The sequence below is a fragment of the Ursus maritimus genome, unplaced genomic scaffold, assembly GCF_017311325.1.
Source record: "Ursus maritimus isolate PB19 unplaced genomic scaffold, ASM1731132v1 scaffold_2, whole genome shotgun sequence".
Classification (NCBI taxonomy): Eukaryota; Metazoa; Chordata; class Mammalia; order Carnivora; family Ursidae; genus Ursus; species Ursus maritimus.
The window spans coordinates 64,267,989-64,287,069 of NW_024424452.1; the positions used below are offsets into that span (position 1 = coordinate 64,267,989).

At 41.2% G+C, this 19,081-nt stretch overlaps 2 protein-coding genes across 4 annotated transcripts in view; one reads left to right on the plus strand and one right to left on the minus strand.

Annotated features, from left to right (window-relative positions):
* KMO (kynurenine 3-monooxygenase) overlaps nt 1–3,884 on the plus strand; it is a 47,261-nt gene extending 43,377 nt beyond the window's left edge. The window contains 4 exon segments of the mRNA XM_008694662.2: nt 1,962–2,063; nt 2,160–2,219; nt 3,560–3,697; nt 3,700–3,884. Of these exon segments, the coding sequence (XP_008692884.2) occupies nt 1,962–2,063; nt 2,160–2,219; nt 3,560–3,697; nt 3,700–3,804 (405 nt within the window). The 3' untranslated portion in view covers nt 3,805–3,884.
* The window catches only part of OPN3 (opsin 3), a 50,657-nt gene that overhangs the window by 3,449 nt on the left and 28,127 nt on the right, over nt 1–19,081 (minus strand). The window contains exons 2-5 of one of the 3 annotated variants that reach the window (XM_040636054.1): nt 16,347–16,666; nt 14,437–14,487; nt 9,740–9,991; nt 4,372–6,501 (exon numbers count right to left, since the gene is read on the minus strand). In XM_040636054.1, coding sequence (XP_040491988.1) covers nt 6,238–6,501; nt 9,740–9,991; nt 14,437–14,487; nt 16,347–16,666 — 887 coding nt within the window. In that variant the 3' untranslated portion in view covers nt 4,372–6,237. Of the gene's footprint in view, nt 1–4,371; nt 6,502–9,739; nt 9,992–14,436; nt 14,488–16,346; nt 16,667–19,081 lie in introns of those variants that run through there. The other 2 variants (XM_040636056.1, XM_040636055.1) reach the window with 2 other exon arrangements.

Sequence of the window (19,081 nt, forward strand, 5' to 3'; positions counted from 1 at the left end):
CCTTCCACTGGTTTGGGGTTTTGTTTGTTGTTCTTTTTCTAGTTCCTTTAGGTGTAAGTTTCGGTTGCTTCAGATTTTTCTTGCTTCTGGAGGTAGGCCTGTATTGCTATAAATTTCCTTCTTAAAACAGCTTTGCTGTATCCCAAAGATTTTGGACCATTGTGTTTTCATTTTCATTTGTCTCCATGCATTGTCTCCATGCATTGTCTCTGATCTCTTGGTTGACCCATTCATTATTTAGTAACATGTTATTTAACCTTCATGTATTTATGTTCTTTCTAGACTCTTTCTTGTGGTTGATTTCTAGTTTTATAACATTGTGGTCAGAAAAGATGTATAGTATGACTTTGATCTTTTTTAATTTATTGAGACTTGTTTTATGCCCTAATGTGTGATCTTTTCTGGAGAATGTTCCATGTGTTTTAGGATGGAATGTTCTAAATATATTATTAAATCCATCTGGTCCAATGTGTCATTCAAAGCCACTGTTTCCTTGACGATTTTGTTTGGATGATCGATCCACTGATGTGTGTTGGATGTTAAAGCCCCCTACTACTATTGTATTACTATCGATTACTTCTTTTATATTTGTTATTAGCTTCTTTATGTATTTGGGTCCTCCCATGTTGGTGCATAAATATTTACAATTTCTCTATCTTCTTTTTTTTTTTTTTTTAAGATTTTATTTATTTGACAGAGAGAGAGACAGCCAGCGAGAGAGGGAACACAAGCATGGGGAGTGGGAGTGGAGGAAGCACGCTCCCAGCGGAGGAGCCCAATGTGGGGCTCAATCCCAGAACGCCGGGATCACACCCTGAGCCAAAGGCAGTCGCTTAACGACTGAGCCACCCAGGCGCCCCAACAATTGCTCTATCTTCTCATTGGATTATTCCCTTTATGATTATGTAATGTCCTTGTCTCTTGTTACAGTCTTTATTTTAAAGTCTATTTTTTCTGATATAAGTATGCTACTCTGGCTTTCTTTTCAGTTCCATTTGCATGATAAATGTCTTTCCATCCCTTTACTTTCAATTTGCATGTGTCTGTAGGTCTGAAATGAGTATCTTGTAGGCAGCATATAGATGGGTCTTACTTTTTGTATCCTTTCTGTCACCCTGTCTTTAATTGGAGCATTTAGCCCATTTACATTCATTGTAATTATTGATAGGTAGTACTTATTGCCAGTTTGTTGCTTGTTTTATGATTGCTTTGTAGTTCTTTTCTGTTCCTTTCTTCTCTTGCCCCCTTCTCTCATGGTTTGCTGGCTCCTTAGTGTTATATTTGGATTCTTTTCTCTTTATTTTTGCATATCTATTACTGCTTTTTCATTTGTGGTTTATATATAACAAAGAATGCTTACAGAAGTCTATATTAAGTTAATGGTCACCTAAGTTTGAGCCCATTCTAAAAACACTAATTTTTTACTCCTCTCCTTCCATCCCACATTTTAGGTGTATGGGTATATTTAAATCCTTTTATTTTGTGAATCCCTTGACTAATTCTATAGATATACTTATTTTTACTGATTTTTTGCTTCCTTTTTTTCTTACTCTTACTTACGGTCTTTCCTTTCCACTCAGAGTTGCCTTTAACATTTCTTGTAGGGCTGGTTTAGCGTCATTAATTCCTTTAACTTTGTTCCAAACCAGCCAGGAAACAATGGCAATTAGTCATTGGTCCCACAGACTATCCCTAGATCTGGTTGAACAAATCTTTCACTGACATAGAGTTCCCGTGTTGCCCCCTGAGCAAAATAGAGTTCTCTAACAGGTTTTGTGCAATTGCTCAATCTTTTCAAGGTAATGTCTTATACTTTTACTAAACAGGATTGGAAATGACTGTTAAGGAAATAAGAATTTGACTGCTTTGAGTCCAGCTTTGCAGTGAATGGGAATATGTTGTAGTAAAGAAATGAACGTTACTTATTTGAAGTACTCCTTCAGACTCTTACGTTATTGCAGATGCGAGCACATGTCAACTCGAGGTGGTTCATCTTCCAAAAGAACACGGAGAGATTTCTTCATACTGTTATGCCATCCACCTTTACCCCTCTCTATACCATGGTAAGGTCTGGATTTAAGACATCTTCCCATTTTATTCTTCCGTTTAGCCATTAGCCATTAAAGAATCACAAGAACGCTTTTTAAACTTCCTTTCAGGTCACCTTTTCCAGAATAAGATACCACGAGGCAGTGCTACGCTGGCATTGGCAGAAAAAGGTCAGAACAAATTGAAGTTCATAGAGTTATCGTTAGGATTCTTCAGGAAAATTCAGAAATGATGTGACAGACACCAAATGTTTGCTTCCAAATAAAAACTGTCTTGGGTATACAGAGGATAAAGTGCATAATGAACAAAGTACAAAAAGGGAGAATGAAAGAGTGAGCAAGCAAGAGGGAGACAGAGAGAGAGAGAGAGAGAGAGATTCTGAAGGGAAGAAATTAAAAAAAGAAACTGATGCTAGTATTTTTTTTTTAAGATTTTATTTATTTAGAGAGAGAGAGAGAGCACAAGTGTGGGAAGGAGCTGAGCTCAGAGCCTGATGCAGGGCTTGATTCCACAACCCTGAGATCGTAACCTGAGCCAAAATCAAGAGTCAGATGCTTAACCAACTGAACCACCCAGGCGCCCCTGATGCTAGTATTTCTAAACTTTTTACTTTATTTTAGCAATGTGATTTTTTTACTTTTATTTAGCAATTGACTTTTGCTTCATGCAATATTCTTATGGGTTTAATTTGTAAAATTGGACAGAATTGAATCACTTATAAAACATAATCTAATTCCAATGTAATGCCCTAACTTGTTCACTTTGGGCAGTTGATCCAGAGATGCCAGTAAATAGACATTCAGATTCCTGATCTTTGACTTTGGAAATCTAACAACTTTATTCATTCAGCAAATCATTTTATTTAATGTCTAGAGACTGAGCTGGGCATGGTGATGAATAGGCAGCAGCCCCTCTCCTCGTGTAGCTCAGAGGCTGGTGGGTGGACTGACCGCTGTGTGGAAAGGCCCAGCTGCCTTGGAGAAGAATGGGAGTGGCCAGGGTGGGTGGGGCTCGGTGGGCCTGGAAGGCAGCCCTAATGTGTGAGAATGGCCATAGGTGTAGCTGGAATGGTGAGAAGGACCTCAAGGACACTTAGTGCCACCAAACCAATCACTCTTCTCATGGAGACTGTACAGGGTCTGAGCATGACTGAATCATTTGTGGCTTCAGCACAGTACTCTTCTAAGATAGCATTTATAACTCTTTTCCTAAACCCTGTGTGTGTGTGTGTGTGTATGGCTATACAAAGGCAGACTAAGAATTCATTATACAGAACACATGGATTTGGTTATTTCTGGGAAGGGAAAGAGGACAGAGACAGAGGAGGGAAGCTCCAAATTCCTGACCTTACCAGCCATTGTAGGTCTTGAGTAGTGGTCATGCAATGAAATTGCTGTCTTAGGTTAAAGAACAAAGACGACATTGTGTATTTCTTGGTTGTTCAAGAATGAAGTCTTTTCAGATCTTTATCTCTGGACAAATAAAGTGAGACTTCTTGCTGTTTTTACAGGTGATAAACAAAGGACTCTTTTTCTTTGGAGCACTGATAGCCATTGGTAGTACCTACGTATTTATGTGCTCCATGTCACTGAGACCCCTGCACTACTTCAGAAGACCATGGGACTGGCTGACTTACTTCCACAAGACAGGACATGCGTCCCTGCAAACTCCATGGAGTCACTAGAAAAAATTCCCAATGTCATTAGCAGGTCATATAAAGATTCTGAAGTGGCAAATGGATTTCTTTGTAACTAAAAGTAAGGATCAAAACCATGTTTCCATCGTCATATTTAATTCACTAGTGAAAAATACATGTCAGCTTCCAGTTAAATTCAGTATAGAATTTCTCTGTGTGTTCATTGTGATTATTGGGGGGAAAAACCCAACCACAAACTACCAGTTTAAGTTGCAAAACACAGCTTTCCCACAACACTACGCATAGGTGTGGTCATTCTAAATATAAAAGTGCAATGACTAAGATCTCTTTCACTTCTCAAAAAGTAAAGCACCAAAGGCCTCAAGGAAGACACCAATCACATCTTCTCTTTCAAGGACATAGTTAAGGTCACAATAGGACTGACTTGTAACACCCAGGACCAAAAACTATGATTTGCCTAACATGTTAAGTATACTTTTGATCACCTGGTTGGAGCTCATGCAACACAGAGAGCTCAGTGTCACTTACTAAAACTGGAAGTACGAATGAGGAATTTGGGGCACTCTCGAGAGTTACAAAATGAACTAATTTTACTACACAGTCTTCAAAGGTCAGTATTGCCTTTTGAAGATTAACAAACGGGGGGCTATTAATGCCATACTAAGTGAAGAATAAGAAGAGTTTTATTTACAAATTAAACATCGATATATACAACAGAGTGGAAAGGAAATAGGGAAGACAGTTTTCATAGAAATTATTCCATTTGAGACTCTCAAGAAGCAGTTTACTAACGAGTGATAAACTTGATTTTGAAAAGTTCTTTTAGTGAAAGCATTTCCATTGGTTCTTCCTTCTTCAGTAGACCAACTGAAACACTCAGAAGTCTTTCAAACACGGCCAACCGTGAAGATGCTACACCAGTAGGACAGTCATCGAAGAAATAAAAACGAGGCGATAAAATAAAATGATTCCGTTTCTGTTTTAGTCAAAGAAATCCTGAGTTCTAATGAGCTGTGTTCAGTCTAAACAATGACTTGTGGGAAATGGCATCTTCACTAACACTGACCAGTGATTACCCAGTAGACTGAAAAGCAGAAAAGACTGAATAATACAGTTTATGAGTACAGTTTTACACTTACTTTCATCCCCTTCAAATGTAGGTTTGTTTCATTTTTTGTTGGAAACTCCTTTTCTAAACCCAAAACTCTTGGCAAGATTGTGGCAAATTGTCAAGAAGAAAAGATAATCTTGCCAAGATTATGTTTGAAATGAAACAGATGGAAATACCCATCTGCCATCAACACTTCCTTTCCATGTACATCTTCTGCTAACGCAGGATTCTCTGGCCTCCAAGAGTACTTGGAAACTCACCACCTGTCCTTTGCTGGGCTGCTTTTTAATGTTCGTTCCTTTTGGACCTTAGCAGCACCTCCATCTCGAAGCTCCTTTTTCATACCGCATGTACAGCAAATCTTTTATTTCAGAGGAAGCCAGGGTGCTGATTTTCTTTTTCACCCTGGAATTGTGTCTTTGATAAATTTGGTCAAACATAGGATGTGACCGTGATTAGGGTCCAACACTACAGAAAATCTGAGATTTCCTAGTGACTCCACACGTGCATGATACAAAGCTAGTTTTACAGCTAGTTTTGAGCTGTGAATACAGTGAAGTATATGTGAGAAACAAGTATTATGTGCTTTGGAAAATAGTGTCACTTAAAAAAATATATTTGAAATGAAAATTTCCAACATGTTAGAAGTTGATGGTGCCAGATGCCCATCTTGTGCCATAAGTGGTTTCTCGTTATGGAAAAAGCACCCATTGAATTAAAACAATCGTCTTGCTCAGTTGCTTCCAGAGGCCAGAAAACAAATGGGCAATTCAGATTTCCTGCTGAGCCACAAAAGTTCTGTTGCTATTGTGGGAGCCCAGGGCAGGCTGCCCTAAAATATGCCACAGTTTGAATGAAACTTAAGAAACAGCAAGTGCAAAAAGGACAGTCTGACCTTCCCCCCTGCCCCCCGCAAAAGCAGAAAATCTCTCGCGTGAAAAGTACCTCCCTAAACCAGGGGTAGAGAGACATTTGTATCATCAAAGAATTGAGGGCTGAAAAACCTACATAAGCATATCTTGTTACTTTTACTAAATTACTACTCAGCCCAAGTCCTGTTTGGAATTATTTACCGATGAAGCTCCCAAACATGAGCTTTCTTGTCCTGTCAGTTCCTTACGGATTCATGTCTCTTTGTCTAAAATGTATGAAAGCTGCATGCCTTGCTCATTTCTTTGGGTCTCATTTTTATTATTGGACCTCCATGAACAAAGAATTAAACTTTTGGTTTTTTCTCTCCTGTTAATCTGTCTCATGTCAATTTAATTCCTACACCAGGCGGAAGAAGCTTTTAAGGCAGAGGAAAGGTTTTCCTCCCCAAAGAATTACACAGAATGAGGATTCCAAAACGGTCCTTATAATGGAAGTTTAGAAGTGGTTTCCAGTATAAGGCCTCATCTTTCATTACCATTACTCCTTCCTATAAAGGACGAACTTGGATTACATCAACCTTTGACACACTGGTTTTGTCACTGTCCTCGACTGACAGTGACTCATCACTGGTGATGATAAAAATAATGGAAGAAGAATTAAAAGTCACTTTTTTCTTTGGCCTGTCCCCATCTTTTTGTGACATCACAATGGGTCTGATCTGCATTTCACTCCCACTGGCTGGTAGGTCCTTAGCAGGCCTCTGGCATCTCAGCAGTCGGAAACATAGCAGTTGCAAAAGGGATCTTCGGAACTGGGCAGAGAGAAAATAAAGTTGAATATCAAGTAAAAATTTGGCCCTTAATCTGGATTAACATTCAATAAAATTAGTTGAGTTTAATTTTGGTTGCTCTTTTTTATTCGTTAGCTGGGGTGGGTGTGGGGTTGGGTGGCAATGCTCATGTGTACCTAAATAATCCTAGAGTTTTATGTTTTTTATTATTATAATTCTCATTAACAGAATCATATAGGACTGTTACAATACCTTATCATCTCCATGGATCCACATAGCACGCGCCTTCTATGAGGGCAGCTAAATCTGTTTCTTTAAGGAATTTGAACATTAATTCATTCCACAAATATTCAGGGAGCTCCTGCAAGGTGACCGCCACTGTGCTACCCTTTGGGGATATTGTGGGCAGCAAAGACTGACAAGGCCCTTTCTGCAGAGTTTACAGTTGGCTATACTTGCTAATGTTCCTTTGGTTACATAAAGAATTGTTTTCTATCAAGATTACAAACCATTTGGAGGAAATTACAACAGCAGAGTGTGCTGGTGTTCACCAGTACCCATGACCCTCCCCTGTCCTGGGCACAACACTGAACCAGAGTTCTCAGCTCCCTCTCAGGGGCTCCTCCCTGCTCTTCCCTCCTACAAGCCCTCAGAGGTCAAGTCTGAAGATGATAACATCACAACGTGAAGGAACCTAAATTACTACAGAACTGCATGGGACAGATCCCCCACCCTCCAGCAAATGCAGTGGACTGTGGACCAGGGCCTAAATGAGCAAAACCTTGGAGCACCTGGGTGACTCAGCCAGTTGAGCTTCTGACTCCCGGCTTTGGCTCGGGCTCTGATCTCAGGGCCTTGACATCAAGCCCCGCGAGGGGGGGGGGGTCTGCACTCAGCAGGGAGTCTGCTTGAGATTCTTTCCCTCTGCCCCTCCCCCCACTCATGTGCTCCTGTGTGCTCTCTTTCTCTCTCTAAAATAAATAAATAAATCTTTAAAAAAAAATCAGAAAAACCTTTTTCTTGTTAATGCACTGAAATGGTTTGGAGTTGTTAAAATAGTCTATCGTGACCAATAAAGCATATAAATAAGAAGTTAATTTAACTTTTATCTCCTTTGTTCAGAGCAAAATAAAAGTTTAATACATGGGCTTTCCCAGATCAGGAAATAGCAATGAAAGGGGCGCCTGAGTGGCTCAGTCCTTAAGTGTCTGCCTTTGGCTCAGGGCGTGATCCTGGCGTTCTGGGATCGAGCCCCGTGTCAGGCTCCTCTGCTGGGAGCCTGCTTCTTCCTCTCCCACTCCCCCTGCTTGTGTTCCCTCTCTCGCTGGCTGTCTCTCTTTCTGTCAAATAAATAAATAAAATCTTTAAAAAAAAAAAAAGGAAAGAGCAATGAAAAATATAATAGCCAGCTACATTGATTTGTCTTCTTTAAACCTCACTTATATACAAGTTAGCACTGAGTTTATACCCACATTTAAAAATATTTGCTTGAGACTATCTATTCATCATACTAGTGTTTGCTATATCAGGTTAAGTGCTAAAGATACATTATTATAAGGGTTAAAGTATGCCAAAATATGTTCTCCCATGTAAATGGTAAGCCCCGTGAGGATAAGGACCATTGGTTTATTTGTTTGTTCTTGTTTGTTAGTTTATTGTGTCTTTTAGACTTCCTGTTTAAAGTGTGCTCCTGAGAAACAGAATCTTGGGCACCCGGACATACCAAATCTGAATATGCACTTTGTTTTTTTAACAGTCTCTCTTGGTGTGTGTATGCACATTAAAGTTTTGAAAGAACTGACATATGGCCCACTGGCCCAGAGAAAGAACACAAAAAAAAAACCTCTTAAGTAATATATTTTAAATGTAATGATCTGCCTGTTGAAGTGGTAGTTCTTAAAATATGAAGGCCTTACCCTTCCTCAGAAAATTAGTTATAAACTATCTTGTTAGAAAAATTCACATGTGCATATTCTTAAAAAGTTTTGTGACTAATTTCAGGGGTTCTCATGGCTCTCCGGAAACCAATTCAAGTAATTTTCAGATTTTAAGAACTCCAACTTAAAATTCTCAGGGTTTAAGTAAATAAATGAAGGCATCATGAAAGAGAAAGTAAGACCATCAGTGAATAGAGATCGAAGCCATATGAAAGTAAGAAGAGGGATATTAGGAGTGAACACTGTAAGATTAATTGAAAAAATGCTCTCCTCTTCCAAACTATGGAGCATTAGTAGCCAGAGTAGTTATCATTGCCTGTTATTAGTGTGACCTGTTACTTTAAAATTCCAGGGGAGGGGCTCCTGGGTGGCCCAGTCTGTGGAGCGCCTGACTCTGGGTCTGGCTCAGGCCGTGATCTCAGGGTTGTGAGACTGAGCCTTGAGCTGGGCTCGACACTCAGAGGGCAGAGTCCGCTTGAGATTCTCCCTCCCTCTCCTCTGCCCCTCCCTCTCCCTTGTGTTCTCTCTCTCACTCGCTCTCTCAAATAAATAAATAAATATTTTAAAAATAAAAATAAAAAAATCCCAGTGGAATAATTAGCCATTATTTATAACTTAAATCCTTTGTAACTTAGAGGCTTAGTTTCGTATTTCACAGCAATCATAAAGGGGGCTCTCATAGTCATGACTGACAATCATCAAGTCAAAACCTTTCTACCACAAAAACAGATAATAAGCTTCCCATTAGCTCTAGAGGACTTTCTGGAACCAAATTAATTTGAGCTACACAGTGGTCGCAGCATGTGAATAATGGTTCCTGTAACCCTAAGTGGGGAGCCATGAGCAGGGACTTCGGTATTCAAGCAAACCAGATTAGAATCCGGGCACCGACAATTCCTGGACAGGGCAAGTCATTCAGCTCTTTTGAACTTGTGTTATAATTCGTAAATAAAGTAAAAAATCATATTAGTGCCTATCTCTTGGTGTTTTGAAAGATAATGGGTATAACCTCCACAGTACAGTAAGAATTTAAAGTAAATCATTAACTTTGTGGCTATTATTATTACTAGACATAAGATTTTTCTTGATGAATTAAATATTAATTTTAATAGAATTTTACTTAACAAGATCTTTTGGTAGCTCTTAGAATTGTTATTATTTTCTTTGGGAATATCTTACATTTATCCTGAACCCTTTTCCTGTAAAATTCTTGATTTAGGTTCTTATCATTGAAGCTGTCCTGAATAATCTCTATAAAAGTAGTCAATTTTCCAACAAGCACATCTACATGGTGAAAGCAATGTGTTTACTACCACACCTACCTTTCTGATCATGATGATGTAAACAACAGGATTATACACAGTGCTCGATTTCGCAAAGAGATATGAAACAACAGATACCGCTGGAGTGACCAGGTGTCCGTAACCATTAACCATCAGGAAACAGAGCACAATACAAGGCATCCAAAAGGTGAGGAAGATAACTATCATTAAAAAGCACATTTTGGCTACTTTCTTTTCATATCTTAAAATCTTAATCACTTGAATTGTCTGAAGATCTTCAACACAACGAAGCTGCAGAAAGGAGAAAGAGAGTTGAAAATGAAAGAATCCTTTTCTCACGTTGTTTTGATAATAGACATTCGGACGAAATTCCGGGGCCCACCCTAGTGGACAGAGGGCTCAACAGGACCCTGGAGGCCAACTCCTGGTCCAAGAACCTGCAGCTCAGCCCAACCCTTATTCTCTCCAGGTCTCGGTCTGTGCATCTTTAATATAGTACCTTGAGCCACATAGCCTCTTTGATCCTTGAATGGTTTTTAATGTTTCTCAGTTTATTTAAAGAAGAATAAAATGGGGGCACCTGGGTGGCTCAGTTGGTTGAGTGTGGGACTCTTGGTTTTGGCTCAGCTTGATTTCACAGTTGTGGGATCAAGCCCCCACCCTGCTGTGCTCCACACCCAGTGTGTAGTCTGCTTGGGATTCTCTCTCTCCCTCTGCCCCTCCCTACCCACCCCCCAACGAGCAGGTGCGCTCTCCCTCTAAAATGAATAAATAAAATCTTAAAAAAAAAAGAAGAAGAAAAGGGATTATTTTGCCTAGATCTTCTAGTCACTGAAAGACAGCCCGAAAGAGTCCTGATAAATTGGAAACAGTTTCTCCACGATCCTGGAAACTCTTATCCAGACCATAATCCTCAACTTCTCAAACCAGGCAGCAAATGTGATGTCGGTTCTGCATGGTTAAGCTGGTCTTGATTAAACTTAATTCCCAAATGAATTCTTGCTAGAAACTATGGTGACTTCCCACTCACAGCTAACCACTACAAAGTGGGATTTGATGGGGACCTTGCTTGTGGTTGGTTTCATCAGGGCTCAGGTGCAGAGAACACTTGTAGCCACATTCCTGTAAACTGAGCGTTTCTGCTTTTAATCTATCCCATTTAAAGCACTGAGGAGTGATGGCCTACCGTCTGAAAGTTGTTTGCGTTTCTCAGATAAAAGTTCTTTACAAGTTCCTTCTATTGTTATTATAAATTTGTTAGTAAGGGGAGGGGAATAATATTCCTCTACACCAAAAGTATGTTCTTAAGTAAAATGGTTATTTCTGATTATCCTAAAAAGCTAAGTTTGCTGCAAAAATACAAATGCCTTATATATTTAAAATAAGGTATCTTGCATACTATTCATACTTAGAATACAATTTTAAACTGGGAAATTTATTGTATTTCAACAAACTCTAAGTGTTCCTTTTATTTCTAGCATTATCATAAGAATTAAGGAAAAAATTTCCAAATAAATCAGAACATATGCTTATGGTATTGAAAAGTGTATTTGAATTGATACATCTAAGTTATTGATATCATCTAAAATTATATTTAAGAAACTATATTCTTAGCAGAATCACATATTCATGTTGACAGAGAATAGGAAGAATATATGGATAGTTAAAATGAGTTTTTATAGAGTAGAGGGAACGTGTAGGAGTGGGCACGGTTGTAAAGTTAGATACTATTATTATCTATGTGTGCAATTCTAGTTTAAAAGAAACTATTTTATAATGTGATAGGATATTATTCTATTTTCAGAACAGCATTTTTTGGGGGGTGAGAGATTTTCCCCAGAGTTTTTTAAGGAGGTTGTGGAGTTCTAGTAAAAGCTCTCAATTTGGAACTAGGTCTGGATCCATATACCAGATGCACCCCTTTTGCTCTTGGCAATCAATTACTTTCTCTAAGAGTCAAGATTAAAGGAGGGTCAAATAAATAACCTATTGTACTTAGAAGAAGTTGGGTCCCAGTTCCACACACACGACTGTGAGATTGTGTTCAAGGGTAAATATGTATTTACATTGGAATTATATTTGAAACTAACATACTTATAAGCATTTGTACTTTTATGATACTATGGAATATTTGGAATCATGATTTTTGGCTCCTTAGAGTTTCAATTAATATATATACATATATATATATATATATATACTTATTTAATAAGTGTATTCAATATACTCAATATATAGTATATTCAATATGCTATATATTGTACTGTATTGATAGACTCAATACACGATATACAGTATACTCGGTATACTCAATATAACCACAGCTCAATCATCTGTCCCCGATTCCCCACCATCCAGAGCCCCCACAGTCTCATCTCTACCCTTTCTGGGCAACTTAATTCCCATCCTCTCACCATTTATCAAAGTTGAGCTCTCATTTATCATCTCGGAATTACATGCATGCTGGAGGAGTTAATTTAAGGAAATGTTGGGAGAGGAAAGCCCCGTTCCTCTTTGGTGTAAGGATACAGTTCTGACTAATGTTTTGGATTATTTGGGTTTGTATATGTGTAGTTTCCATGATCATTTTTCATTTTTCTCTTTTGGCCTGTTTTATCATTCTCTATTCCTTCACGCCGTTCTTTCAGCGTTTTCCAAATAAAGAGCTCTATGTAATGCCTTACTCTATTTAGTCAAACATTTGAGGGTGTCTTTCAAAAGTGCTCTGGATGAAGCAAAACCATATGCACGGTTGAATTCGTCCTGAAGGGTGAGCCACTTAAGACAAACCCCAGATTTCCCAGTAAAAGTGTTCTCTGCCTGTATAAATAGGGCGTATTGATCCAGACACCTGTAGATTTTCAAAAACGTCACTGTGAGTCCTCTTGTCACGTGAGAAGCTATGTCTCCATCACTGGTACGAGTCACCCGTCTGGATAAGTAAACAGAGGCGATGGTGTCACCAGGTTCTGAGTGGAGAATATTGGGGTCTAGAGTCAAGTCTCTTCACCCTTGTACCACTTCCCCTTCCTATGCACTGTCTATAACTCATTCCAAGAATAGTCTCTGATCAAGTATTGTATGAAAGTACTGTTCCAGCTACAGGTGAAAAAATAAATAAGACTGGATCTCCGAGTTTAAGGAATTCACTCTATTCTGAGGGTGACAGGCACACAGACTGCTTCCGTAGAGGATACGTGTCATGAGGGAGGTGACCAGAGAGGGCTATGGGAACACACAGGATGGGTAATGGATACAGACATGGGTCAAGGCAAGAAGTTACTGAGCTCAGCCTTCTGTGGTCAGTAGGAGGCAAGACAGAATGTTCCAGGGACAGGAAGTTTGCTAAGGCAAAGTAGTAAAAGAACACATGTTTTGGGAACAAGAAATAATGCACTTGACTGGAGCCTGAGGTGGCAAGAGGCAAGTCATGCCAAGAAGTAGGGCACCTGCATGGCTCAGTCGGTTGGGTGTCTGCCTTTGGCTCAGGTCATGATCCCAGGGTCCTGGGATCGAGCCCTGCATTGGGCTCCCTGCTCAGTGGGGAGTTCGCTTCTCCTGCTTCCTCTTACCCCTACTCATGCTTACTCTCTCTAGTGCTCTCTCTCGTTCTCAAATATATAAATAAAACTTTTTTAAAAAAAGAAATAAAGCTGGACACACAAACAAGACATGGTCATGCAGGACCCTGGTAGCCACACTCGGGGGCGGGGCTTTATTTTTAATCATGAAGGCAAAGGAACATCTAAAGGATTTTAAGCTGGGCAGTGATACGAGAAAATTTACATTTGAGAACAATTACTCTGGTGGAAGTATGGAGAAAATGGATTAGAAGAAGCAAGAATAAAGGAAGAAAAAACTAAGGCCCCTTTGAAATTAGTCTGTGTCAATAGGAGGAGGGGAAAAGGATATAAGGAAAAATAGGAGGTTGAATAAATGAAAACTGGTTGGGTGTAGGGGGAAACATGAATGAGGAATAGTCAAATATTACTCTCTCATTTCTGGCTGAGGAATAATGAGCATTTACTGAGAAAGAGAAAGAAGGAGCAGCAGCTCCGGAAGAAAGATGACCAATTTGTCTTCACACTCATAGAATCTGTAAGTCTGAATGTTCTGAGGGGGCACCTGGGTGCCTCAGTTGGTTAAGCATCTGCCTTCGGCCCAGGTCATGATCCCAGAGTCCCAGGATCGGGCCCCGCATGGGGCTCCCTGCTCAGCGGGGAGTCTGCTCTCCCTCTGCTCCTCACCCCACCCTCGCCCCACTCTCTCGTGCTCTCTCCCACTCTCAAATAAATAAAATCTTAAAATAAAAACGGAATCTGGTAAGTCTGGCCATCCCAGTGGAGAGGTACAGTAGGCACCTGACTGTGAGACCTGACAGAGGTCAGAAGAACGCCCTGGGTCAGAAATAGAGATTCCAAAGTCACCAAGTTATTGTTAGAAGGGGAAATCCTCAGAGCATATGAGATGCCCCAGGCTAGTGTGTAGTATGAGAAAAGAACCACACACAGAATGCCGGGAGGCCCAAGGGAAGCAGCCCTTGGCAGAGACCTGAGAAGATGGGCCAGAGAGTCAGGAACAACAATAGGAGAGACCTAGAAACAGTGGAGGAGAAAACCACAAGTGAGTGGAAGTTGTTAATAATGCCCCAAGCGTCAAATGCCACGGATGCCAGAAAGGAAAAAAGAGATGGAAATGTGTTCATTGGCTCTAACATTTGGGAGATCATCGATTACCTTAATGAGGGCTCTTTCTGTGACAGCGTGCTCAAGGAAGGAGGCGCCAATCTGCAACGGGTTGAGGAATTAAATGCTAGGTGAATTTATTGAACTACAGACTCTTCGAGGCCGGGGCGATATTTCATACATGTTGTATCCTCAGAGCTTGGTAAATGACTTAGCTTGGGCTTCCATAACAATATGCCATAGACTGAGCGGCTTAGCCAACAGAAATGTATTTCTCACAAATCTGGAGGCTGGGAAGTCCAAGGTCAAGGTGGGTCTCAGTATGAGACTTCTTTTCTCGGCTTGGAGACGGCTGTCTTCCCTCTGCGTACTCATACGACCGAAAGAGAGGGGGAAGGAGGGATGGAGGGAGGGATGGAGAGATGGAGGGAGGGAGGAAGGAAGAGACACAGAGAGAGAGAGCCACTGGTCTCTCTTCCCCTTCTTATAAGAACACTAATCCCATCACGAGGGCCCTACTCATGGCATCATACGACCCTAATTACCTCCTAAAGACCCCATCTCCAATACGATCGATTGGGGGTTAAGGCCTCCATATATATATTTTTGAGAGACAAAAACAGGCCATAACAGTAAGTAATTGGTACGTTCTAGATGCTCAACAAATATTGGCCAAACGAACGCTTACTGAGTGGTGATTCAGCACGAAAGCCACTAATGGTTCTTCGAGTAAGCCCGGGCGAGGAGAGCAATAAAGTGACAGCCAGAGGGGTTTGACGGTAGATTTTGCTTTTGTGTGACATTAGCATAGTTATTGCTAAAGAGCAGGAGCCAGAAGTAAGGGAGAGACTGGAGATGTAAGTGAAAGAGAGAGAGCTCCTGGGGCAGAGTATGGGGCTGGGGGAAAACCAGAAGCGAAGGTCAGCTTGGTCCTGAGAGATCCATTCCATGGCCCCATAACTGAACAGAGGGGCTTGTATAAAGGGGGACAGGGAGCTGAGAAATTTCTTGATAATGGCTTTCTTTTGCCCAATAAATAAGCATGATTATTTGATAAGAATGAAGGGGCATAGGGCAAGGGATTAAACCGAGCACTGAGGATCTGCAGTAGCGGCTGTGTGAGTAGCCCATCTAGGGACCCGAACACTGTGGGCACTGCTGAGAGGACGTCTGGGGACGGACACTGGGGAGCTGGGGGCAGATTTTCCTCTAGCTCTCTTTGTAGTGTGACTACAGGCATGGGGAAAACCTATCGTTGGATTGATGTGGGGATTTTTTTTTTTCTTTTTTACAAAATAGGGATGTATGAAAAAAGTTTGAATGTGGAAGTTGGCAGTGGGTTATGATTTAAAGTGATGCATGTAGCCAAGTTTGATTTGAAAAAAAAAAAGGTGAAAGCTAGAGGGTCTCAGCAGGGTGCAGGAGGCCGAGGAGCGGGAGCTCTGAAGGAGGAAGACACAGACAGGGAGACACGGTGAACGAGCAAGGAAAACACACGTGGCGAAAGTAGGAGACTGCCTCGCACTGTCACTTCTGGTCAGTTCTTGTGCTTTATGATTCAGAAGTGATTTCCAGACGAAATATCTCTACTGTGCCCTAGTGGGTTATGTGACCTTTGAATGAATAAATCATGGCAAGTGTGGAATTTCCTCGGTTACAGTTCTTCAGTTCTAAGAGTGCTAGAGAATGCAGCTGTTCTTGGTTGTTACTGATTTTATCTGTCTAGAACACCTTTCCTTCCTCCTTGTGGTTTAGAGAGCGGCGTAGAGAGAGTGGATGTTATTCCTCATTGGTCTTTTAGAGAGTGACTCGGGGCACAATGCCATTGACTGGAAGTCCCATAGAACTGATCCACCTGCGGGAAACCCCTAGTGACGTGGGAAGAGTTTGAATCTCTTCTGCTCAGAATTGTCCACCCTGGAACTAGTTTAGGGGAGGGGCATTTGCAGTTTTCAACTTACCATTCGAATGGAATACAGAATATGGCCGTAGCAATGGGCTATGACGCCCAGAGGCACCACCAGACAGCCAAGAAATAAGAAAAGCACAAAGGAGGAGTCGTTGGCGTCCTTGGATTTCCAGTCCACGGCACAGCCGAGTCCATGTACGTCCAGGATGTACCTGTTCCAGCCTAGGAGAGGTGCTCCCGACCACGCCAGTGAGTACAGCCAGATGTACGTAATGGCCCTCCAGGCCCAGGAGAAATTGACCACTCTGGCATGGACCACGCGAATGTAACGCTCGTACGCCAGCACAGTTAGGGTAGTAATGGAAACGATCCCTGCAAGAAGAGAAAGTGGGACAGTATAACACGGCGCAGGGGCACACGGACGTGCACTGGAGACACCTCTCAGAGTGTCTGCAACGAACAAGGCACTCTAAAAGTGACATATCTAACAGGAATAATGCCTCACCTCCCCAGGAAATGTGACTGGCAACACATTTACCCAGAAAAGAAAACAAATGGCAGGTGGATTGCAGCAGGACAGAAATCAAAGCCCTTGAAGCCAACACCACCCCAATGCTGCAGCTGCTGTGTTAAACCTTCTACCAGAGAGAAAGTCTGAAGAGAGTCAGAGTCACTAAGCGAGTCTCATTTGATTTGACCTTTTCTCCGTTGTGTCTGACTCAGGATTAAAGATGAAGCTGCAGTGGGTTTCACAAGGATGAGCTGACCAAAGTTACGGTAGAATATGCAGGGGGCTGGGTTAACCCTCCCGCGAGCAGATGGTAGCCTGCGAACTGTTCTCGCCCAAGACCACGGACAAGGGCGTAAGACTTCTGTGCTCCCCTGGTCTTCATTGATGCCTCCATTTTGCAACAAATACACTTTAACAACATTACTCATTCCTTTCCCTGCCTCTTCCCAGAGAGTGATTTATTCCATCAACAAGCTTCTATTGAGCACCTGAGTGCTGGTCACTTTGCCAACCCTGGAGGTTTAGGGGTGACAGAAATGCAGAAATGTAGGTGCTTGGCGGGAACAACAGTAAGACTGAGGGAGGTATAAATGTATTGTGGGAGTCACAGAACAGGGGCCTTTGTGAGCGAGGCAGGAGACGCATACTCCAGCAGGAATGAAGAATCACGTACCAGAGCGTGGAGACCATGTAAGGGTCTAAAAACGACGAGAGGACTCAGAAGTGCCTGGGCTCAGAGGATGCAAAGGAGAGAGGAGGTTAGGAGGGGCAGATGAGGCCACTGGAGAAAGGCTTTTGATTTCTTGCTAAGGGTTTTTGTTTCCTTCTCTGTTCTTTAAAAAACAAAACAAAACAAAAACTTTTCCGGTATAAAACAGTGAATTATAAACCTGTTACTCTGTCATTTTTTTAAGTGTGAAGTGACAACAGTTAAGGTCTCTTCTTCCTCCTCCTCTTCCTCTTTCCTCTGAAAAGATCCTCATTCCTGCCGTGGTGTAGAACTCCCGTCCCAGGCCAGTGCATGGAGAACAGCTGGAAGGCTACTGCAGTCGTCCAGGCAGGTATGACGGGGCCTGAGTTAGAGTACCTTTGAAGGTATGAACGGCAAAGTCTGGATTCCAGAGACATCTGGTGATTCATATCAACAGAGCCCATTAGCTTATTGAATGTGATGAGGGAGGAGGAGAGGAGTCAAGAATCACTTGGAGATTTCTAACCTGTGTGGTGAGTCGAGTGTGATTACATTAACAGAGACTAAAGCTACCAGGTGTTACAAGCAGATATGGGGGAGAAAATGAAACCGTGACTGCCTAGAACACACTGGCATAAATAGTTGTTGAATGAGCGGATCAAGAGAGGCTGTAGAAAAAGTGGTCCTAACAGAGAACGAAAAATAAGACCTGTGTCAGGTAAGTAGGTAAGAGAGTGGGGGTGGGGCTTCAAGAACCCTGGAGGGATCCCTGCTCCCCCTAAATAGCTCTGTGACTTTGGCAATTCATACGATCTCAGTAGACTTTAGTTTTGTTTTTGTTTTCATAAAATTGAAAATTCCTTCGCATTATAAAATTTTCACTGTAAGAGTGTGAAATGAAGAGGTCTTAGGACAGGTTTGTTATTTGCGGGGAGGGCAGCATAATTCCCATGTCTGATGCCTGTGGTATTCGATGAATGTTCGTTGAATACATGAATGTTTGAGAAATACGTAAGGGACTGGAAGAAGAAGACAGGGTTTTGGAACACGGTAGAAGGCAATGTTTCAGGAAGTAGTGCTACAACCGCAAATAATGGACTCGTATTCAGATTATACGAAGTAATTCTGGAGGCAAGGAAGTTGGGTATGCTGCCTTCAGAACTAAGAATCAACTGTCACCTCATTAAATTTTTCCCTGAAGAGTGATACTGTCTTTTCTTTAACTGAATATATTCCCAGAAGGAAACCAAAAAATCTGAAGGTAGTTACGTAATTAGACTCTAATGAGGTTAGATACTGTTGGTGTTATTTAGTTTACAAACCTTCCTATCAAATATAATGGCATTTAATTATATAGTTGCCTTTAAATATTAAAACACAGTCTTGGGCCTTCAACTTTTAGTTAATTTACCTTGAATATGACTTAGTTCTTCTTGGGCAAGAAAACTTGCTGCTGTAGATTAGCAAATCTCAATATATCCTACAGATAAATACATGAGTCCTTATGATTAAAGCAATAGGCCGGGATAATTCTAGCTGTCATTCATTCATTCATTCATCCATTCATTCACATTTACTGCTTCTC